Source organism: Leiobunum rupestre, chromosome 2 (assembly GCF_980474605.1).
Source record: "Leiobunum rupestre chromosome 2, qqLeiRupe1.1.hap1, whole genome shotgun sequence".
NCBI lineage: Eukaryota > Metazoa > Arthropoda > Arachnida > Opiliones > Sclerosomatidae > Leiobunum > Leiobunum rupestre.
The window spans coordinates 942,762-968,504 of NC_143385.1; the positions used below are offsets into that span (position 1 = coordinate 942,762).

Below are 25,743 nucleotides of genomic sequence, written 5' to 3' on the forward strand. Positions count from 1 at the left end.
TAATCATACTGATCAGGATTTAATCATTTTAAGCAGATTTAAGCATTCTAATCATGATTAAACGTGATTTAATCAACTTAATCGTGATTAAAGTGAATTTAATCAAAATAATCACGATTAAATCTGATTTAATCTTTTGACGGGTGCGTCGTTAATCAAGGAAGTGACCTGCCCCTCGCAAAGAAGTAGGAATCTCCACCCAAACACCAAAAATTTTGAACTTCCACCGTTCCCACCAGGGATCTCTCCACACGAGTCCCCAATATTGGGAGAGCAGATGTAAAGTATGAGGTGTTTTTTTTTCATCCATTCCAAGACTGTACACAATTACTAATCATCCCAAAATCCGCAGCATCCTATTCAGTACAGACGCAAACAGTAAACAGTCGAAACCCTTATACTGACCCAAAGTACAAAGAGGGACAAGTGAAATAACTCTTCAGTATTAAAATCATGTACAGTGCAATTACTTTTTTGTTGTTTCTCGTTATCAGTATTAAAAAACTACAGGGTTTATTCAATATATCAGTATACCCCTCAAGTAAATTTATTTTATGTTCGAGGACGAACAAGGTTAACTTTCGGGAGTGATCATCTTGTTTTTAATTTAATTTAATTTAACGTATTCGGCCAACCCAAGACACTCTATTTTTTCATATAAATAATTTTGCTCCTTACCCTAAGGCCCGCCATATCCACGAGGTAGTAAAGAATTAAGTTAGTAATAAGATGTAACCAAATTTTGTATAATTATCCGAAGTAATGATGATATTACTAACAAGTAAGTACAATAATAAAGAGTTCAATTTTTCATAATTTAAATTGATTTCATTTACCTTCTCCGTGACGATAACGACTCTAAGGATCCCGAACAAATAATCTCGATTCATACGTCACGGGGAAATAAGTATATTTAATTTCCCTCGAGTTTAGTGCGTGGGTCAGATTCTTAAGGTTACCATTGGAAGTATTTGAATATTTTCTCCTTACTGAGCTCCACGAATCCCCAAATCCCTCTGAAAGTTATAGTGTCGTAATACCCTTCCTAATATTCACATACTTGACCCCCCTTGATAAATTTCTGAGTACGCCACTGCCATGAAGATTTCATTGTAATAAATATAACTAACCAACTCATAGAATGTACTATATTCAATGGCATAAAATATGGAACGTGTTGGTACAATTTAATAAATTGCCTTGAAATATTACAGGCAATTTTAAAGTACTCAAATTCAAGCGTTCAACTGAAAAAAATACTCACCTACAGTAAATATTACTGAATAGCCATGTATTTTAAAACTGTATAATTACCTGAAGATTGAAAAATTATCAGACAATTTTGTATTTATAAAATACAAAAGATACCACGTAAAATATGCTTGTAGAATTGACATAATTTTCTGTATTTCTAAAATGCAGTATAGGTCATGTAAAATATGCCTGTATAAATTAAATTTTTTCCTGTATTTACAAAATACGTAAGACATCATGTATATTTTTCCCTGTAGAATCTATGGTTTTTTCTCTCAGTGTATTCGTCAGCTGCAAGGAATGGACTGGACATACATCATAGTTATAGCCCGGTGTGACGGAGGCCCGCAGCCCCACAGCAGGCAACTCAATCCGCCGAGACGGCCAGTTTGCCCGGCCCCTCTCCGTTAGCCTGGGCCGAAGCCCAGTTACCAGCCCACACCGGACCGAAGTCGGAGGTGGAGATAGGACCATTTGTACGTAGCTAACATCTCCCAGTGCGCCAACGCCCGTGCTGGGTTACAAGAGCCGGACCCCGACTCCCCGGTAAAGCCACCAGTTATTGCACACTCCGTCCCTTCGTGGGCCGCAAGGAATGGACTAGTCATCCTGCATCACCATACGTGGCATTCTTGATGTAATTAAGTTTCTGAGCTCCGGATTACGTAGCATTGTTATGGACCGTGGCCAAAAACAGATCATGAAACGGAAACCATTCAATTCGGTTGTCTCCAAACTTGGACTGATCAATCGGCGGTAGAGGGAAATCTGACGATAGGGACACTGCCGGCAGAATATTAGCTGCCACTGCAACGATCTGCAGCCGGACCTGTAGGTCCTCGATACTCCTGACGAGCCCGTCATATTTCCCCACTTGATCCTCAAAATCATCTGTTTTACACTTGATGTAAATGATGTCCTGTACGGAGTCCAAGTCGACGGCTAGCTTCTTGACTTTCTCGTCGTAAAGAACTACTGCTGCATTTGCCAATGGAGCCCGGCTTATGAGGTCCGGTGCTTGAAGAATCGCTGTTTCGATCTTGGTGGTCTATGCTTGCGCTTCGTCAATAGGGCATCTATGACTTGAATCGACGCTAAGACGGAATGGGCGCTTGTCCCTAGAACGACGTTCTTTAAGTATCCCACGGACAAGAAGCTGGAATCGTCAGTTGAGGTGCTACTTCAACTGCTGCAAAAATCCGGCTCGACGAACCAAAATGTAAACGTGACCAAAAGAATTTCGAAAGAACAGGAACATTAGTTCAATTTCAAAAAAACAATATTTATTTTAGAACCAGCAAGGCTAACGTCGAACAATGGTTACACGTTTGAGTGTATCAATGAACTGGAATAGCAGACTTAATATAGCATGAATAAAAAACGAATAATTACCAAAACGGTAGTTAGAATTTGATCATCTTGGCTCGTCGCGTCGAGAGCAATCAAAGTTCCTTTAAAAAAAATTATAACGGTGGGCGATACCTGGACGAGCTGAACAGTGTATATTCAGAGTTCTGCTGCACCAACCATAGTTCCCGAGGTATTACTATGTACGTCGATATTCCCCGGTATAATAACACTCTCATGACAAGTGGCGGCGGAATAAGGGGGTACAGGGGTACATTGTACCCCCCAAATTTCACTCCGAAAGATTCCATAAATAACATTTAATTCTATAATTCTCTAAATGCAATATAATTTGATAAAAAATTGGTTAAGAAGGAAACACAAAACAGATCTGTAGGAGTTTAGGTACTAGGTAGCTCCGTGTATTATTACTTGGCGTAAGCGTAATCATTGAACAAGCTTTATACGAACTTCGTATTGCGTAGTTACAAACGTCTATTTGAAATTGACAAATTATTTTTACTTTTTTTGGTTAACACTGAACACACGAAGAAAGAAATAACAGTAATCAGTAACAGATTAGAACTAAAGCCAATAAATCCAGGCCAACATTTTATTGAAGAGGTCGTGGGTACAAAGGTTTAACCAAACACACTATAGGGTTAAATTTCAGTAAACTTAAAACTTGTTGATGACCGTGCCAAGTGCGAAGCGCGGCTGAATTCCCGAAATTATTTGACGTGGACGGACAGCCAAACTGCTTAACAATTATCCCTGACCGGACATTTTTTTTACAAACTACAAGTGTTGTAGTTGCGAAATTGTTAGGGAATTATGTATAATATGGCAAAGTTTTACATTTAACTTCTCAGAAACTTTTAAAAATGTTGTAAAGTTTTCCAAAAAACAATATTATTTTTTTGCATGAAAACGCTCGAAGAAAAATTTTAATAAGAAAGTTGCACTATCTTTGGCCTTCCCCCCCCCCCATAAGCTAAGTGTTAAGGGTTAGCTGGTTTGTATCCCCCCCCCCAAAAATTTGCTTCCGCCGCCACTGCTCATGACCTTCCTACAAAAACACCTAAGACCTCCAAGCCAATATGGGACTGTAGAATAGTTCAATCCGTTTCCTCTTTTGTGTCATCACCGTTCAATGCCTTAGGGAAAAGTAGCAAATCAAGTTACCGCGAATAGTAGAGATGAATAAACTGAGATACAAGAAACCCACACTAATCCGATTTCGCAAATCCACCGATGTGACCAGGGCCGGCGGATCGTGTTAATCTCGGGTGGGTAGTCAGACGAAAGTGGGGGAGGGGGGTCGAAGTTATTGGGTTATCCTACATAAAAAGATAAACCAATATAATACTAATTATGCGAAGAAATTCATAAGAGAAATTGATAGAGGTAAAAACTACAAAAAAATAGTATTATTCAAATTTATTATTGCATTATTTGCATATATTAATTGCGCAATGCAAAAACTGTAGTGCGCTTTGCATTTTTGCAAATTAACTGATTCAATAATTTTTCTAAATAAAGTTCATCAGTGAGGTTATTATATACATGTAATATTTTAATGGTATTCAGTCGATCTTGCAACATTGTCGATCTTAGGTAAGTCTTGAGTCGGCGTAAGACCGAAAAACTTCATTCGAACACGACGACCCAGAAATAGTAGTCGGACGAAGCGCACAAACTCTAGTATGAGTCCTCTACTCCATTCGTACTTTTGTAAAAAATCTACAACCCTTTCTCAAATTTTTGGCCTTCTCACCTTGCCTTTTCAAAAGTTGCAAAAACATGTTTCTATCACTGAGCAATCTTTCTTGGTCAAATTCATGTTTATAGAAATTTATATTTTTTTCAACATTTGTGGGCTGTCCCAAAGCGAATCGTTCTAACGATTTGAAGAAGTGGGTGGAATCGTTGTCGAATCGACTCTTTTATGACATGAGCACTTGATCATAAACTTCATAGTAAGATTTTTGGAAAAGAACTTGAGGTGTTTCAAATCGGAGATTATCGCTCTTACCTTGGTCAAGGCGCTTGGGAATTTTGCGTTGACGTGGAACTTCTGGTTCGTTGAGTTCCAAATCAGTACCTGACTGGACACTCTTCCGCCAAATTTCTTCGAATTTTGAATCTCGAGAACAATACAAAACATGTGTGACTGCTTCTATCTTTTCATACGATTAAATAACACATAGATTCGATTTCTGTAGATCTGCATTCAAAATTTCTAAGCGATCAAATTTTCTATCATCATTGTTAAATAGAAAATGCACTCAAAGGATTCCGTATAAGAATAAAATCCAGAAGCTTTAGCAGCGATAGCGCTATCTACTTCTCTGTCTACAGATCGATCGTATAAAAATTGCATTAGCTGCTGATAATTTGCTCTTACTGATTTAAGAGATTTGATTCTCATTAACCATCTGTAAAATATCAATAAATATGTATGGAAATGAAAAACCATAATTTAAAAGATTTTAATGAAATTTTTAATGTTTATAAATACCTTGTCGGACAATAGGCTGCAAGAGAAGGCAAATAATCATAAGTTCCTTTTTCTGTACCGATTTGCAGTTCCTTAAACTGTCCAAGTCGTTTCCGCGAGTCTCGCACGAAGTTTATTAAATCTTTTATTGTTCCAATAAATTTTCTCGATGTTATAACTCTCTCAATTCCATCCTGTACTACAAGATTGAGGTTATGAGCATTACAGTGCACAAATAAAGCCCGAGGCTCTTCCTTGCGTATTCGTGACTGTAATCCCGTTATTTTCCCAGAAACATTAGAAGCCCCATCGTAGCACTGGGCTCTGAGTTTTGAGAGTGGTAACTTGTACTTGGCGAAAATGTCAATGACCAGATCGAATAAAGTTTCTGCCTTGGTGTTCACAGTGGAAAAGAATCCAATAAAATATACACTTGCCATGAAATCTCCGGAAACGATTCTCACGCAAACGGACACTTGTTCAGTTCTGGAAATATCTACTGAAATAGAAAAAAAATTCCGCTGCTCTTATTTCTTCCATGATTTCCGACATCACTGTAGTGGCCATCAAATCAAGAATTTCATTCTGACAGTCATGATGAAGCCATCTGTAACTATCTCTTTGCAGCCATTGTTTCAGTTCGGTCACATCTTCAGCTCGAGTTTTTAAAAATGTCATGAAATTTGAATTTTCATCGTTGTTGGCTCCTCTCACAGGAAGACCTTGTCTCGCCAATGCCTTCAACGAATATTTTCATCAACGCTGTACGGTTATCCATCATCTGTTTTAAATGAGCCGTTGATATAGATTGCACCACGTTGATATTATCAACGTTTTTTAACGCTTCGGTGCAGTCGATATGAAAAGAACTTTTGGCGTGAGACTTTATCCGCTCATGTCCATGCTTCCAGTTTGAGAATCCCTCATCAACCCAGGCTTCCTTCGATGCGATAACACGCGAGTCTAATTTGTATATTAACTTCCACTCACACGCTTCAGTGCAGATAGTGCAAATCGCTTTGTTAATTCTATTAATTTGAAGCCATGGATTGTCTTTTGCCCAGTTTTTAACCGGTACTGAAGATTTACTCAGAGTAGGCTCTAGAAAAAATTAAAGAGAAATTGAATATATTTTTTGGCATAAATACACAATCAAGGGTATGTTTTATATACACGTGTTATATAAGTGGTTTTAATTTAAAACAATTTTTTTTTAAATGTGCCGGGTTACGGAAATCCAAACGTCTTAGTTACAAAATCACGATAACATATAACAATAAAACTAAAGGGTCGACCTGGGTCATACATGAGTAACATATCGACAAGGGTTCAGAACAAGGTTACTTACTGTCACGATTTTCACGGTCAGCTGACTCAACAAAGTCCTCTATAAAGTTCTAGCATCATCTACGCTCAACTCGTTTCTTCTTTTCAGCCTCACTACGAACTTGTCCATTTGAACGTTTTCTGTAGAGAATACGCATGGATTCAGCCGAAGCGCCTTCAAAATACACAATCGTGCATGCGCACAACGTACTCTCACACAAGTGAGTGAATGTGTTTGTACCATAAACATACATAATAGGCCATGCCGAATTTAAGACTACTGGAGGCCCAGTGCTAAGGAGTTATAGAACATCAATGGCTTTTAGAAGGTGTTTCAATATTATATTAGAATTTCGAGGTACAAAGGATACCTGACAACGTTTTAATTTAAACAATTCTAAAACCGGCATTAATTACTCTTATTTAAAATTCCCGTGTTGCTCTAAATATTTTGACGCGTGATTTCATGTAGCTCTTAAATTTAATATGACCCTACGTGTAACGATGTTTGAAGGGTGTGTGTACTAATATTTAAACTCAATTATATAGAAAGGTAGAGAACGTTATTAAACGTAGTACTGACAACTGTGGGTACTCTCCCTACGCCAATTTGTGGTAGAAGACGTCGTTCCTTAAAATTAAGCACCGATTATTCAAATTATAATTATCTAAAATTAAATGGAGACTTCATAGCTTTGGTGTCAAATAAGCAGTTTTGGGAGAATTAGATATTTATTATTAGAGCCCACTACTAACCGTACTGCAAAAATAAATTAAATTTATATTTTTAATTCCGGCGGGACGGAGCTTTCAAAATGGAGTGTTTTAGCAAATCGTCGAAGTGGAATAGACAAAATTGTGCGGCCCATAGTTGTGTAAATTCGAGAGCTAATAACCCAGATTTATAATTTTTTCGTTTCCCTAAGAATTCTTTAAGGTAATTACTACTCTTTACGTAATTAAAACATTTCTTACGCCTATTATCCAACTACTACCACTAAGCCTTGTCACGTCACTTAATTATTATTAAGATGTTCCCAATGCATTGAGAATTCTGGGAGGATTGATTTATTTGGACGAGAGGCGGAGTTATTTAAAGCTGAGGTTGTTCTGTGTGCTAATCACTTTGAAGCACACTTTTTTATGATATCGCCAAGAGGTTAGATATGTAATTATTCTTTATAATCTCTCTTTTACTGAATTTAATGTCTTTAAAGAAACAGCCTGGTAAAAAATGCATTTCCAACAATATTTCTATTTATTACCTGAAATTGTACTGTTTGAAGATGTACCACAAAGTGAATTAGAACCATCAAATCTAAGTATCAAAGATGTAGAAAACTTAAATGTAGTGATGGAAACCAGCCCAAATTTAACATTTAACAGTAATATAGAGGATATCCCTAGTATTAGCGGTGTTAGGGTCAAATGATATGCATATTTGGTTTGCAAATTAATAAATGGTTAAAATTAAGCGATAAAATTAAGGAAAACACTACGAAAGGTTTATTTGATTTGGAACTATTTGACCAAATACCAAATGATTTGATATTATCAAATATGTTTATAGCTATTTTCAAATATAAAATTTTGGTCAACAAATAAAATATTTGACAAATCGTTTTAAGCACTATTTGATTTGGCGAACCGATTATTTGATTTGGTATTTGGTAGTACTAAATATTTTTTAATCATTACAATTATACCATAGTAAATAAAAAGTTTATTATTTTTCTTAATACATGTATATGAATAATATTGTGATTTCCAAGAGATTTTGTTTATCTGTAATCTGTAGTAGCTTATCAAAACAGCTTTGGAGGTGGAAGATTTGATTTGGGCCTGAATCTGTCATCCATTCATGATTATTTATTTTAAAACTTCAGTTTTCCTATTAAAAATGTATTTTAGCTCTCCAGTTAAATTAAAATTTCAAATAATTTTTTTTTATTTACCTATGATATTGGTACCATGGGGGTACAAGAGCCAAGTCGTCTTGCGACTTAATAGGTCAATTCCAAAATTCAGGAGAAGGGAATTCACTTATGTCTTAACACTGCAAAGACAATTTCCCTTTGACTTTCCTATGAGTAAGACAACATTATAATGTAGGTGAAGTGACTGTTCACTTTATAAGGGGATGGGAATTTTCATTCACTGACTTTCAGAATTGACCTATAAAATGAATATGCTTGTTAATTCTACTAGAAAATATAACATCATAATGGTACCACTAGTGAATGTTTTCGTTTTTTATTATATAGCTGGCCTTCAATAGTTTATTTTAATATACTCAAGTATAATCACTACTATGGACTCCTTCTATATTGTTTTCAGTTGATAAATTACATCCAGGGTTTCTGTAATTATGATATATAAATTTCATGGTTTAGAGTCACATAGTAGTAAAGTTCACCCCCAAAACAATTCATTTTTTACCAGGTTGTTTCTTTAAAGACATTAAAGAATAATTGCATATCTAACCTCTTGGAGATATCATAAAGAGAGTGTGCTTCAAAGTGATTAGCACACAGAACAACCCCAGCTTTAAATAACTCCGCCTCTCGTCCAAATAAATCCATCCTCCCAGAATTCTCAATCCATTGGGAACATCTTAATAATAATAAAGTGACGTGACAAGGCTTAAAAAGTAGTAGTTGGATAATAGGCGTAAGAAATGTTTTAACAACGTAAAGAGTAGTAATTACCTTAAAGAATTCTTAGGGAAACGAAAAAAATATAAATCTGGGTTATTAGCTCTCGAATTTACACAACTATCGGCCGCACAATTTTGTCTATTCCACTTCGACGATTTGCTAAAACACTCCATTTTGAAAGCTCCGTCCCGCCGGAAATAAAAATATAAATTTAATTTATTTTTGCAGTACGAGCGCCCGCGCGCAGGTGGCGCTAGCGTATTTTAGTCTGCCAAATTTCCTATTGAGATGCTCATCCTTATGACTGTACCCCGTGTCCCTGTCATATTCCTTCATCCATGGTTACGCCACTCACTCCCACTCCTACAATCAGGCGAAGAAGGCGGGGGAAAAACCGGTAAAGCGGTTCTTCTCTCAGTGACGAATTTTTAATTGTGGCCAAGAGCCGCTTTTAATTTCTATTAAATATGCAGAATAACTCTTATATATAGTTTCAACAGTGTAGCATACGACACCTTGAGTGAAAATCACACTAGTTTTTACGAATATAATTCCTGGACGTAGACCCGCTCTCTTTTACATTTTAATATTTTACCATATTAAGAGATGAGCGCTTTTGGTTGGTGGTTCTTCTATTTGAAAAACAAAAAATCTTAAAAATGATATTGAATTCAAATTGTTCATACATTATTTTTTAATGTTGTAAGTAATTTAAGAGATATCAGTTAACAAGGTTATTTTATTAATTATATAAAATTCACTAAAGATTTTCTGATAATAAAATAATAAAAATATTTTTCCGAAGCGAATCCAACAACCAAAGCTCCTGTCATTTATATTGAATGTCAATTGCTTGCTAACTTTCTTTAAGAAATTGTTATAAATGAAACCCCACTATAGTCATTGATTTCGACGATTTTGGTCCTTATGCACGGTTTCCATTTGCGCTGAGATATCGTTCTTCGAATTACTATTTTCAGAATAAATTTCAAGTCGAATAGCGAAACGTAGCTTCTCGGCCGTTCGGCTAAAATACAAAAATGCTATCTGCCTAGCTAACGCCCGCGGCGGCCAACAAACCTAACCTCTGGATTTTCATTATTAGCATTCGTCCATAACCATCCTTTACAAAACTTATTTTCGTACATAAAACGAGAAGAAATACCTTTTTCCAGAAACAGTTTCAAGACTTAATTGTAGGAAAAAGGTTATAAAACATATACAATTCCGACTGATAAACATGTACATCCATTTGCGAAAACCACTGCCAATTATTTATAAATTATGAGAAATATATTAAAGTTCGATTAATCGTACTGCTTTTAAATTAGTTAAATATTTTCTTAAAACTCTTTTTTAAATATGAAACAATATTAATATCTGTGCATTGATACATCCAAACTCGTATATCTCTTAATTATGCCATTAATCTCATTTTCTAAAAACATTATTTTATTAAAGATAGGGTCTGACACCAACATTATCCACAAACTTTAAAGGGCATAGCAAAAATTTCATCTTTAACAACTAAAAATAATCGTCATCATTCGTAATAACATATGTTTAATGGAGCGTGGAAACCCATTTTTTCTTCAAAAAAATATAATTTTACAATGGACAGAATATTTATTTATGTAATTGCGCGTCGGTTTTCCATTTTAAATGGAATCATTGTTAATCATTAACGGGCAGCCAAATTGTACACCTGGACAACACATGCCGGAAATTAAGGCTATGTGATTATCATAAATGTGTCAATTGTTAAAGTTCGTGATGGTTCAGTGTGTCTAGTTACAGGTGATATCCCTCGAACCTGATACTTTGTGTGGTAAATATTTGGTATTATACCAACTCTGTTCTTCATTGAAAGCGTTTGCATCTGGAAGGTTGCTAAGTACTTCGTACCGTAAGTTATTTTGACATTGGGCTGACTCTTTTGATTTTATTAGTAAAAATTTTATGAAATCCTTACTAAAATTTAATTGCGTTTTTTATTTTTCCTTATATTTGCTTTGTCAGGGTTCGTACAAAATTTCCGGAATTAAATTCCCTGACATTTCCAGGTTTTCCCTGACCAAATTGAGAAATTTCCCTGACCATTTTTGTAGAATCAATTAATGTATTGAGGTTAAATCTTGAAAAATATTGATTATATATTTTTAATACATCTTTCAAAAATTTATTTGCCGGGTTTTTTTTGGGGTCATTTTAAAATTCCCTGACTTTTCCCTGACCTTTAGGAAACATTTTCAAATTCCCTGACTTTTCCAGGTTTTCCAGGTCGCATTAAAATGCATTCAAATAAAAACAATGAGTTTTGCAAATTCAATAAACTTTAACCACAATTTGATTTAAATTAAATTAATTAAATTTAGCAAGCTCAGGTGCTGCAACTGTTATTAAATGAGTTTTCTATTTCCTCAAAAAAAGTTCTTAATTATTTAACTGGTAATTGTTTTGTTGAATTATTTGTGAATGTCCAGGGTCGTAAAATGTTTAAGTATTAGATTGCAGCCCGTAGCTTAATATTACAGAATATTGCTTAGACAACTGGAAATATACGTGGCAATATTTCTGAAATTGTTTTTTGAAGCAACGAAGTTACCGTGGCTGGTTTAAAATGTTTATGGTAGGGAATAATGTATGTAATATTAATTTCAGCTTTTACCAGCAAAGATATCAATAGACTTTCTACGAATATTTTTAGAAGTCTGCAGAAGATAGAAGGCTTTCAAATTGCAGTTTATTACAGCTTTTTCGATGTCTTAAATAAACTTTACAAAATAAATAAATGATACATAGTCATATCAATAATATTTTTTTTACTTTTAAAATTTTTTCCCTGGTTTGAGAGCGGGAAGGAAATACGTAACCGGCGTGTATTTCAATCGATTTCGAGATCATCCACTTAAGGCCATTAATTATTTGTTCCAAAATTGTCATTCTACTTATATAAAAATTAATTTATTCCTTGCTATATAGTTACCTAGAAAATTTGCAAATTTTTTAATATTTTACCTCTAGAAAACTTAACAAACTATTTTAAATGAGGAAAACAATTATTACACTTATATCCTTAATTAAATATTTTGATAATTACGGTTCTTGCATAGAATAAGATATTGTAACGTCAAATTTCAGCAACCTCTCCACGTAACATTAAGTAACGCTTGTAGAAACCTACCTCTCCACTAATTGTTATTTGTATTTGGCGAAAAGCCATTTATTTTAATTTTTAAGAACTTAGCAAGTAATTGGAACGTCTGTTTCTAACGCGTGGAGTTTCCAATCGTGTTACTTATTTTATGGACCATTTGTTTAGTTGATGACGCGTTAAATTATTTAATTATCAATAAGAATATCGCTTACTTTATACATTACTGAATTGTACAGGCATCCTCAATTAGTGTACCTCAATAAACCTTAAGTACCCGCAATAAAAGCGTACGTCGATAATTATTTAATACAAAAGCAAAGGTCTTCAATTATATTTCAAAGATTTCTTGTGTCGATCTCTCTCAGTTTTGATATAACACCATTAAAGATGGTACACTAATTTTCAAAGATAATTTTTATTAACTCGTTTTTAACCTAATCAAAGTGTGAAAAACTAACCGATTCATTCAATGTTTTTTTAGGCTATGAAATCCTTCATAAAGCAAGCAATTGCGCTTGTTATTCCCCTGGCATGCTTGCCCGTGTTTTTCTGGAATTTGGAGGTAAGTTTTGAAACAAATCTTTTTTTATATAAAACATATTATCAGCTCAAATTAAGTATCTGAGCAAGCGAGGACAATTATTCACAATGCTAATGTGTTATTATTTAACGAACAGTAACTAACGCTAGATTTCTCCAAAACGGTTGAAATTGTAGTTCTACATCAACCTTCTCTTTGCTCTACAGATATCGGTATGCTCTGAAAAAAGTTTTTAAATACGTTAATACCAAAATAATAATTTTAATTTCATATTAACTTTCTTCATCCTTTAACAAAGAATAAAGTTAAGTATTTTCCCCAAAAACAAAATAGGAGACTTTCGAAAATTAATTAAGAGTAATATTATTATAACATATTTTCGAACCAGCAGCTAAACATATGTCCTCCTTATCAATACTGATGCATCAGATTTTTCTAAATATCCAATTGTGCTGTATGCAGAAATACTAGAGCTTAAGAACGGTATCAATGTTAAAATATTTAGTATCATGAAGTAGCAGCTACATTAAAAACATGAACCATAAGTTTAATTCTGTGCAGGGAGAAGGAAAATGCGCCTTCGTTTGCTTGTTGATGATGATATATTGGAGTACCGAGATTATTCCATTGGCCGTAACATCTCTCATTCCATTAATCCTCTATCCTCTTCTCGGAATCCTCAGCACTGAAAAGGTTTCGTCGCAATTCACCAGTGTGAGAATTTTCTTCTTCATTCCATTAACAAATTTGCAAAATTAATGTTTAGATTGCTAAAGATTGGTGAAATACCTGTTTAGTGTTTAATTCTTAGAAAAAGAAATGTACCCTTAATTTTAAGCAAGGTCCATGTTAAAATAAAAAGTGATAACCACACAATAAAACATACGCAATGCACTAATCTGTGAAAGTGTAATCTGTTAATATTATCATCGCAGAAACTTTCAATTTTATGGGATTTTTATAAAATAACTTTTTTTTAATTATTTATATTTTATATTATGTTTCAGAGTACTACAATGTTACTGTTTGCTTCTATCGGAATCTCGGTCGCATTTCAAGAATCTGGATTAGACCAAAGAATTGCCTACAAGATCCTCCTACTTATCGGAACTAAGCCAAGAAGGTATCAATTAGTTAAATTTATTATGAAAGGATAAGTTTTGATATGAAAAATCTATACGATTAAATCAAGTACAAAACTGAATAATCAACAATATCGTACTTCTTAAATAGTTATTGAACGAATTGTAAATAAGGTTTAACTTTCCAATCGTAGACTTCTTTTAAGTTTCGTTATAACGACGTCATTATTGTCGATGTGGATCAGTAACACAGCGACGACCACTCTTATGTTACCGATAATCGACGTCATTTGTAACGCCGATAACTTTATCACGAGCGAATTTGGTAAGTTATTCAATAGAGATTGTTGGTCTTAAGTATCCATTACTCAAAATTAATACAAAACATAGAATCGCCTTCGGGAGTTGTTTAATTTATATCTCCCATAATAACAGATACGAACCTAAAAAAACACTTCCCGAGGTAACAGTTTGTTTCTACAGACACATTTGTTTGGTGCTAAAAACATTTTAGTATTCCAAATTTTTAAATTAATTTAAATAAATCAGTTATGAGATAATTTGTCTTACCGTTCAGATATATTAAGATCCGTTGAAATGGGCCAAAATGCAAACCACATAGTTTACACCAGAAACTAATCGAAATTCATTGTAAGCAAGACTGAATGTTAAGAAATTTCAAACGCACAGTTATCTATTTTGCACATCCCCATATTAGTTTTTTTTTTAATTTCAATAATTGTTTATTTGTATTTGCTTTTACAAAATTATATTTCTACTAAATGTGTAAAAATCATGATTTAAATTATAGCAGATATGTTCAAATTAGTTAATGGGGATATTGAGTCAGATACAAATTTATAATAGATCGCTGAGTAGGGAGAATGTAAAACATAAACCTGGTTTGAATAACGGATTATCTTCATATAAACGAAAAAACCATCGGAATAACCGGAAAAAATGGCCGTTTGAAGCAATACCTGTGTATTTAAGCTCATTGACAATTAAAAAACAGTTGAGACAATGTTGTGTTTGAAGATGTAGTTGTCTGGGGTTGTATAGGCCCAAGAAAGCGCTTCGCAAAGTCGATCTTCCACCAAGACCCCGATCTGGTTGGTTTGTTTAAATTAAGAATGATAAGACAACAAAATGAACAATGTGAGGGAAGGTGTTCTAGTTTTCAGGCCCAAAGGATTCATTTTCTATTCTTTGGAATATGCATTTAATTTCCCTGCCCCCTTATCCGATCTTCCAATTTGATCCCTTATATCTGAATCTGGAGACAATTATATCACTATAGAAAAATCGGTTTAAGTCTTGGAAACAACATAGTCTCTGGGGTTAATTTTTTTTATAGAACACGTCTTGGTGTCTCTGGCAAGGAGACGTAAGTAGTATAGCCCCCTCTTCTGGATACGCGTGGGGGGCGCAGCGTGCTTTCCCCCACGCGTATCCAGCTGCGTGACGGGGGGGAATGAAGCGGGGAATCGCGATTCCGCCCCCCCTCGGGCGCGTGTCACGCGTGCACTCGTGCGTAACGAGCACAGGTGTTAATTAATTAGCCTAGTTAGTCGACCTGTTCAAGGTCAAAAGGGTGAATATTAATGAGCGTGGTATTGTTTTACCGTTAGGGGTCATTGACCTGTTAGATAGTAACATGTGTTTAGGATCATCAAGTAGTTATATTATATGTTTGAATATTAATTTTTGGCGGGAAAGTGTAAGCGTCGATCAACAAGTGGTTAAACTCTATAGGTCTATTACATGTTTGACATGATTTTGGCGGGGAAACGGGTAAAGTTTGTACCTTTAAAATAAACCGTTAGGGTATTTGACCTGGTAGCTATATGGTTGAACTGTTAAAGTTTTGGCGGGGATTTAACATGCGTTTATGATGATGTAAGCGCGAAAATGAACAAGTGGAGGAGGGTAAAGTTTGTATTTAATAGTATAAAAGTTTGCATGGTTTAATTACCTGACAACGGTTAGGAAACGTCTTTGGGATTATGGACCCGAACAAGTGATCTCTTTTAGTGGATGTTATATGGTTGAACTCTTAGCCATTTGGCGGCTAAATCAGTATATTTGTTTATAACCGTTAGGTAACGTCTTGGGGTTAATCAACAAGTGGTCTTAAGTAGTAAATATTAAAGAGTTTTATAAGCTGTGTTTTAACGTTAGGAAGCGCGGTAAAAAAGACTTAACAGAACGGGGTAAAGTTTGGAGGCTGGTCTCTCTTTTAACGGTTGTTATATGAACTCTTAGTAATTTTGGTTGGAAATTCACGTGTTTTGGCAGCCATCTTTAATGATTCATATTTAAACGGGTTCTGTGTATTGAAAAGGGTGTCCATGTCTGTTATTTTTAGGAAATTTGCCATATATACTTTAGATCAAGTTTGTGTTTAACAAGTTGTTGCTAACATATTTTTTATATATATTAACCTAAAACGTCGAATTTAAAGTCGCTAGATGGCTTGGGCCTAGCTGATTATTATTATGACAATGCATCAAAAACTATATATTACCGTCATTTAACCTTTAATAAGGACGCGGGGGTAAAGTTTGTAGGTAGCCTGGCCATCGTTAATAATAAGCCTAAAATTTATGAAATGTAAACTGTGTATTCAAGGTTATTTTGGGGTGAAGAAATTAGGGAGTTTTTTATTGGATATTTCAAGTTTTTAACATAGTCAATACGATAATAACGGGGTAAAGATAGTATATCCTGTCGTCCGTTAGGAAGGGTCTTTGGGGTCATCTCACGTAAACATGTGTTGAAAATGGGGAATTACATAATGCCAAAAGATATTTCAAGAACACGTTTTCCCTAGATAGTTCGATCAAAAAGCCGCGTTACGTGATCATCTGATTTACGGTTATTGAAAGGGGTCTTCCATAAATTAAATTATTATAATCATGCAATGCTGCCATTTTTCGCCACTAGGCTGGTATATATGGATTCGGGTACATGTTTTCAAATATAAGTCACCCCTAATAGGGGTCCCTTTTAAAGATTTTATAGGTTATTAATCTAACATTGTCTTTAAGCACATAATTCATTTTGTCTTACACAGTGTATTCAAGGGTATTTTTGGGGTGAAGAAATTAACTAGGGAGTTAAAGTTTTTAGTGGCCATCTTGGATATTTCAAGTTTTTAACATAGTCAATGCGTTAATGGCATCTTACCAAACGGGGTAAAATTTGTATTACTTGTCGAGCGTGGTCATCGTGAATAATATTTTTAATAAGCCTTAGAAAACTAAGTTCAATGTTAAATTCGTTAACCTCGCAGTTTGAAACAAGTTGTCCCTATATTAAGAATAAGCTTGGTCTTATTAACAACATCCGCAGCTCTGGCCTTATAAATGTTTCATTGTATACAATGTCTTTACGCACATCGTGTACATTTCCTTCAAAAATATTAGTTTACGTATATCCGTAACATATAACCTTTTAGTTTTACCAATCGGACATGTTTTAGTTATGGGACAATGATAGGAAACTATCGTCTTTAATCATATAATAAACTAAGTATTTACTCTTAGGATTAGCGCGGGTTGAAGTACCAGACTTTTGTTATTATCTGGATATGTTACTATTGAAACATTAACGATTCTTCTAAATATAATGCATTTATAAGTTCGCGTATTGAATACATAATAGTATTAAGAACTTATGAATACGTGGCCACTATACGAAATATTTATATAACAAGGTCGGTTCGCACTCACAATAAACGTTAAAAAATCCTCTAATCTATCGTATATTATTATTCCGTGTTAACCAAGCGGCGCGAGTAATGTTTCCGCAGCGGTTTAATAGACTTTAACATGTACGGTTCGTTAATTTTCGTAAGTGGCAGCCATATTTAGAACCTTATTGTATTTAATTGCCATTTTTCACCACTAGGAGATTCATCCTTTTAATAGCATTAACATAATTTCTAAATGCAGAGCTATTTAGAGGGTGATTTGTTATCTTTTTAAACTTATAGGTGTTATGGTCAGTTATTGAGATTTTCACTCCTATACGGTTCAATGGGAATTATTATTAATCGATATTGTCAATTATATTAAGATTTCAAATAGAGTTGCAATTTATTCCGAGAGGGGGTAATGTAGTTTTAAATTATGACATACTTTATATAGTATATCAACTTATATATTATACGAACAATAAAAAGTACAGCTAGATAAATGGCCAAAGACTATTTTCTTACATAAGAGCTTCTTTAAAAAATTTACATAACAGAAATACTACACAGACATTTAATAACTATTTTATTTAGATTATAATATTACACTCAGTTAATCAAGTTAATTTTTAACGAAATTGGCAAAAAACGTAGCAGCCTATCGATTTGATATTTTAGTTAATATTGCTGGCAATTAAACTTTAGGTTCATTTCGCAGAAAATCATGTGTAGTTTTACAACAACTTAAACACAAGTTTTTTGTTTGATACCTGCTTAATGTAAAAGTCGCTTCACGATTTGGTGGCGCTTTGGGTTTTAGCCTGGCTATTATTTAATAGACTAGTTTCTTAATCTTTCAGGACTTTTTTGTTAGGAGATTTCAATATCGGCACAAAGAATACGTTTCTTAGTATAAAAAGCGAATAAGATAAAAAAAAATCGTTGTGTTTTACAACTACCTAATTTTTTAATCTATGTGTCTGTAATCAAATTATTACAACGAAATTTAATAGCACATTGAATATTTTTAATGGCAATGGAAAGAAAATCTAAAAGTACATGGTTGATATAGAACATTACGTGAAGTTTTTCAACTTTAAGACAAGTTACTATCTAGCTTTGAAGTTTTTGAAACTTGAGATATAAAATATGAATTCAATCCAATCTCAATAACTGACCAAAATAGCTCTCATTAATTGTTTTTGAAAGTTCATATTCTACCAGAAATATTAATAAAATATTTTATTAGAAATTTAGGTAGTTTACGGTTATCACATATTTACAAAGTTTTAAATCTGTTTAGGTCTACGATTTGTATTACTTTTTGTTGTACGAGTTGATAATCGGCTATTTTGTATACTAAACCAATCGCGATTTTTTATTACCAACACCTACTAAGTTTTATTTATAAAAAGAATAAAAATCCGAAATGAGATATTCAGATCACGTTTTTCATGAGCTGTTATTCCTCCGGATGTCATGGACATTTAAGTACAATCCCCCCGATGTTAAAACCAATGCTCTAATTGTATTGGAGTTTATATAACGGTTGTGAGATATTTTAATAAAAACGTTTTTTTCCCCGTAGAATGAGGAATGTTTGTTTTGAATAACTTCACCGCGTGCGTAACGCCTCCCTCTGTCTTTCCTCTCGCCAAACCGCCAGCGCCGAGATATCCTGCTGGCTTAGACAGGGCGGATGGAGAGCGTTCGTTTAACGTATAGAGCTAGAACGGCAACAACTTTCGCTTTTTACACGCCAGCTTGTCCCAGCCTTTTGATCAAGGTCTTTTTAAGAGAAACTAATCATTTTCGACACTATTCAGCGGCGCCATTTTTCTAAATGAATCAATTTTTATAGGTACATTTTAATTTATTAAAAAACACAAATAATTTATACAATTAAAATATTTTTATTTACATTCAAATTTATTGAAAAACTCAATGCATATTTTTATAGATACAATTAATTTTAAATGATATTTTTGTAGCCGAAGGGAATACTGGTACCCTCGCTCTTGAAGATTCGCTTGTTAGACGTAAATCCAACGAGTTTTTCAGCTGGTTTTTGGAATAGCTGCCCCGTTTTTAAACGTTTCACGTTAAATGGGACTTCGACGCTGTATTTCAATTGTTGGTTGCGTGTAGCGAGGTCCTTCAAAGCTTCAAAGTTGACAATTGACTGATTTTTTTTAGTCAATGTAATGCCCTTAAGTTTAGTAACAATCTTTCCAGATTCGAATAAAATTGAATAAGCTTTACATCCCAAGGAAACAAAGGCTTTTATATTTTCATTGGGATACTGGTCAGCTAATGTACCTAGGGTAGTCCCTAGCGGAATATTTAAGTCTTTACTCATATAAAGAAAAGCAGAATCAGTATCGACGTAATTTAAATTAGAACCAATTTGAGCCATTAATTTGTATAATTTAATACGGCCGTAACTGGCTACAAACGCGCCTATCGTTGGTGACCCTTTCCGATAAGTTGGAACGTAGTCTTCCCGAAAACGAGTGGTGACTAAGGCTATATCATCGTCTAGTAGTTTAAAATCCGTTAATTCTTTGGTTTTATCGGCCAAAATTTCGACTAATTCCTTATAAGAATTAATAAAAACACTTTGGCCTCGATTTAAATTAATGGAATTTTTGCCCCACAGACTGTTTAGACTAAGTTTGCCAATAGCTTTTAAAGCGGGATTATCGGTTATATCGTCTAAATTTAAATCTAACCCGTCAATTTCATTAAAGTCTCGTAAATAATTAAGTTTTTGTTCTAATGTAATTATGTCTTTTGGATACGACGAATTTTGAACTTTGATTTTGTAAAAAAGCCGAATATAGTCATCGAATAGCGGACAATCTTTATCGAATGTCTCTCGGTAATGATGTACTTCGTGAATTGTAATGATTTTGTAACCGTACTCTATCGCTAGATAAAACTCGGGGGTCGTCCACACGTCGGTTATACTACGCTCTCGATCAGTATGGGTACATTCGAAACATTGTTCAGCTGCACATTTGTAGCAGAGAGTATAATAAATTTTACTATTAATTTTAGCTGAGAGAATTGGGAGGTTTAAATTGGTAGGTGGCAGCACCGTAGCTTTAATAAGACCAAAATAAGAGTTAACGGAAAAATTAAAGTTACAAGTTATAATTTCGGGGCTTGATTTGGGATATTTATAGGAACTCATCTGGACCGACGGGTACATACTATTGAAATCCACGACTTTGATTGGTCGATCGGGAGTGGCTTCGGCGTAAATTACAAAGTTTTCGACCCTCCCCCCACGAATGGCGTCTCTCGCTCCTATCGGTTTGGTAAAGGGTAGGGAATCGCAGAAACTCGCAATTGCTGGGTCTTCTACTAACTGATCATACTCGTGTTCCCATAAACTAATAAACTGTGCATTAGGCCTTTCCTTTTTTAAAAAATTTTCGCGGTCGAGGGTTTTGAGATAAATATTTAAATTTGAATCTTTTAACTGTTTATCGTAAGCCTGGTGGTCAGTGTGCAGTGGGCATTTATGGTAATGGCAGCCGTAAAATTCGGCAATTATTTCGGGCGAGGAACAATAACCGTCTAATCGATAGGGATAAATGACATGTTCTCCACCTAGCGATCGCGCCGTTTGAAATTTCACGTTGAGTTTTTTTTCCAAATAAGCTAACCATTTTAGGGCCTTGACACTATGCCGTTTCCTATAACCCGTCGCCGGAATAATCGCGATAGTGTTTGGTTCGACAAATCTACTAAGGAATAAATTTGTGACGGCTCCCGGCAACGTTATGGCGTTTGACCCTAACAAATCAAAATCAACGGTTTTTAAAAATAAATTTCTAAAACTATCGAATCCTTTCTGTAAAAGTTTAACGTCATCGATCGCGTATTCGGTTAAAACTTTATTTAGATCAAAAACGACGTAACGTTGGGAATCGTACCATTGATTAAATTCCACGATTTCCTCGTCCGTAAATTTGTCGATACCAAAATATTCTTTCTCGGGGAGGGCGCCGATGTAATCTAAATTGTTTTCCGTAGCGAATGAATAACAAAAATAACCTTTCTTTTGGACAATCTTAAAAGTTTTCGAGAAATTTCGAAGGGCTGTAGGTAGGAACATGAAACTATCGATAAAGGCTATTTTAAATTGGGTGAGAAACATACCCAGGGCTTTGGAACCGGTATAAATTATCTCGGGTTTAATCTTTCGTTTTAATAGACCGTTAAGAATAAGCAACGTATCGAAACCACTCCCGAAATGGCTAATTAATATGACGTTTTCAAAGAGAGGCCGCGTATCTCTTTTCCGACCATTAACTGTCACCAGGCATGCTAATAAATAATCTAGGAAATTTTGAACGCAATCAAAGCCGTGAAATTTTCGGTAATCATAATTGGTCGAAAATGGCGCTTCTTGCATCGCGGAAATGATTAAAATTGGTCTAATTGCAGTGTCAGTCGTTATGGTCTCAAAATCAAAATAGCATAGTCGTTTCTCATTTGATTTTATTTCTAATGGGCGGACGTGACACTCGTTTTTGGGATGCTCAATTTTGCAAAAAGCGCATTTGTTGTCGCAATTATGATGGCCTTCATAGTCTTTCCCGCAATTTAAACAGCGCCTTAAAACCTGACAGATTCCTAGTTCTACGTGTTGGGAGAAACAATTTGGTCCGGCAAAATACCTATTACAGTCATTACAACGGGTAGCCTGTTCTATACTGGGGTGGAACTCTGGGCCGCGACAGCGCCGACATTTAAGATTGGGTCCGCAGTCGTGACTTTTTTTCTGTTTGTCTTTATATAACAGGGTAAGACAAAATTTACAATAATATTTTGCCCCAAACATGGCCGAATAAGATCGTACGACGTGGGTGTGGTCTTTAATTTTTAAGAGGAAAATTTGTTTTTCTTTGAAGGGCCCAATAAACACTTTATCGAAATTATCGTCCGCCGAGATTAATATAATTTGGTAGTCGGGTAATATATTTTGGAATCGGTTAATGTCTATTATTTCTACGGGGCCTTCGGGAACCACCGCTTGGGCGTGTAATTTTTTAGCTTCAATTTCTTGTTCGGGCTTTTCCCCGTTTCTAATTGTCTTTAATTGGTATTCGTTAAAATTAGTACCCTGTCCTAAACTTTTCAAATGCTGATAGTCGGCCAAAACTCTTCCCACCGCCAGGGCTCTCGTAAAACATAAATTGTCCGTATTTCTAATGGGAATAAATGTGTTACCCTGGTTGATATACTGATCTAGACATCCATAACTTCTTGTTCTAACGCTGCGAGGCGGACCTCTCATAGGGGTATCTTGAAGAAATATTAGGTCAAATCGGAGGGGTGAATCTAGATAAATGGTTTTTACGGACTGCGCTACCTTTTCAATCCCCGTTAAAATTCTCTCAGCTGTCAACTCATTAATATTCATTAATTGGAAATTTATCGGATCTTGCAGCTCATCGGAAATTACCACCACCCTGACGCGCGTGTAGCCTAAATTATCAGCCGTAATTCTATCTAATATTGATTGGAAAATACGGGTCAGTTGGTTACTGATATCGGCGTGGTTTAATTGGTCTAAATTTTTAAAATTACACTCGAATAGCATAGATTTACACCTATACTTTCGAGAAGAACTGGCAATGATTTTATCTATCGAGTAAAAATTTTTAGGGTTGAAACGGGTGCTAAGATCGAGGGCCATGGTGTTTTTAAAGTCCTGCGTAAATATTTAATACGGTTTGAATCGTTGTCGTAAACTTCGCCGGAATTCTGCAAGTTTAATAGTTTTTCGTAAGTCCACGATTTTTATAGACGTCTCTTGCACGACAGGTGAGCGTTCTACCGCAGAACCACGGATACAGTTACGCTTCAGTGAACTCTTCCGAGGAGAGTTCTATTTTGGCTTGCCAACTTGTTATACTGGCAATTTTTATCCCGACTATATCCTTCCAGCCGCCGTCTACTTGCTTAGATGGACCTGACTTGGATGGGGTGCTTTTGGGTGCGGCTCAACTGGTTTGAATGGTGATTGTTTAGATGAGTTGTCGAGAACCGCGTGGCATAATAAGTCTTCTTGTAGAAAAGCTTTTCGCCTTTATATTCGAGACCACGTTTGACCTTATTGGTGAACAGTTGGGTGTTTCGGTGCAATGCACGAACTTTTTCTAAAATTCAATAAAAATAGACTGAATAATCTATTACTCTTCGTTCAACTTCCATCGTGCCCAGGGCCGTCTTAAGGCATCGGCTAAATGGGCTACAGCCCAGGGCCCCCAGGCAAATTTGGGGCCCCGGCTAGGGATAAGGGTTTAGTTGGTAAATATTATTTATGCTCATTTAATATTATGTATCTTTTAGTTACGTCTAAAGTAATTTGACTCATCGCCACATCGCGTATCATACGGTACCTACAATTTCTAAAACCTAGCAGCGAGTCACTGTCAGTAAAAATCTTATTTTCAGTAGTCTTATCTTATACTTTTGTAAAGTTTCGGTTTGATTATTGTGTAGTTGAATTTAGACAACGGACATACAAAGGCTTACCGTTGGGGATCGCAAAAGTGTTAAAAATAATTTAGCCCAGGGCCCTAAAAGGTCTTAAGACGGGCCTGATCGTGCCAGAATAATAACAATAAACGGTCATTTAAAAAATGTAATTCCCCAAATTTTAAAATGTACTTACAATTTCTTCGCGTCGAATGCAAGTTGAGCAATAAATGCTAATCAACGCGCGCCTCTATTTATATTTACAAAGTCCCCTAGCGGGACGCTTAGGAAACTCTATAACACATGCTAATTTATCTAGCGCTTTTTTATTAATACATGTGTAAATTTTCATAATAAACTAAAATCCCCTAGCGGGACCCGTTAAGCACTTCTATAACACATGTGTAATAATTTGTAACGGTTTTTTACACCTACCCCTCTAAATTATCCGAAGACTTTGTCAAGCAATTATTTTTTATATAGGATGTTTACATTAAAAACACGGGAGATAAACTAACAATTCTACTTTAAGATTTTTGTAAACTCTAATTATAACAGAAAGTGTAACTGTTAATGATTATAGTAGTTATAGCTTTTTGACTTTGGTCATACTTATCGACTTTCCGCAACTTAAATATTTCCCTTCAACCATTTCCATTACCTCTCGGGTAAAAACGACGCTTTTTAAAAATTGAAACACCTGCCAGTAAATTATTCCATGAAGAATGACGTTATGAAATACCAACGACCATTTTATATTTAACTAAGTCAATCTTGTGACGATAAAATAATAATAGTATGCGTTAAATGGGTGAATTATAATACTCTAATTATAACAAAGAGTAACTGTTAATGTTTTCAATAATAGTTATAGCTTTTTGACTCTTTGGTCCGAGTTATATTCTTGAAGTGTAATATCTTTAAATTTGTTAGCATTTTGCCCCTTTTTATTATGACCGTTTCTACCTTTTCGGTCATTTCACTGTATTATAGTCCATAGGTGGTTTTTACTAACAACCATCTGTGAAACATTTATAAGGCAAGATCTGCAAACGTTGTTAATAATACCTGACGTACCAAGCTTATTCTAAATATAAGGACAACTTGTTTTAAACTGCGAGGTTAACGAATTTAACATTGAACTTAAAATGACGATGCCTTCAATAAATTTGAATGTAAATAAAAATATTTTAATTGTATAAATTATTTGTGTTTTTTAATAAATTAAAATGTACCTATAAAAATTGATTCATTTCGAAAAATGGGGCCGCTGAATAGTGTCGAAAATGATTAGTTTCTCTTAAAAAGACCTTGATCAAAAGGCTGGGACAAGCTGGCGTGTAAAAAGCGAAAGTTGTTGCCGTTCTAGCTCTATACGTTAAACGAACGCTCTCCATCCGCCCTGTCTAAGCCAGCAGGATATCTCGGCGCTGGCGGTTTGGCGAGAGGAAAGACAGAGGGAGGCGTTACGCACGCGGTGAAGTTATTCAAAACACACATTCCTCATTCTACGGGGAAAAAAACGTTTTTATTAAAATATCTCACAACCGTTATATAAACTCCAATACAATTAGAGCATTGGTTTTAACATCGGGGGGATTGTACTTAAATGTCCATGACATCCGGAGGAATAACAGCTCATGAAAAACGTGATCTGAATATCTCATTTCGGATTTTTATTCTT

General features: G+C 34.9%; 1 protein-coding gene across 1 annotated transcript in view; it reads left to right on the forward strand.

Annotated features, from left to right (window-relative positions):
- Positions 1-13,316: 13,316 nt before the first annotated feature.
- The window catches only part of LOC149954646 (Na(+)/citrate cotransporter-like), a 29,481-nt gene continuing 17,054 nt past the window's right edge, over positions 13,317-25,743 (forward strand). Inside the window, exons 1-2 of the mRNA XM_090165280.1 lie at positions 13,317-13,496; positions 13,790-13,905. Of these exons, the coding sequence (XP_090021406.1) occupies positions 13,317-13,496; positions 13,790-13,905 (296 nt within the window). The remainder of the gene's footprint in view (positions 13,497-13,789; positions 13,906-25,743) is intronic.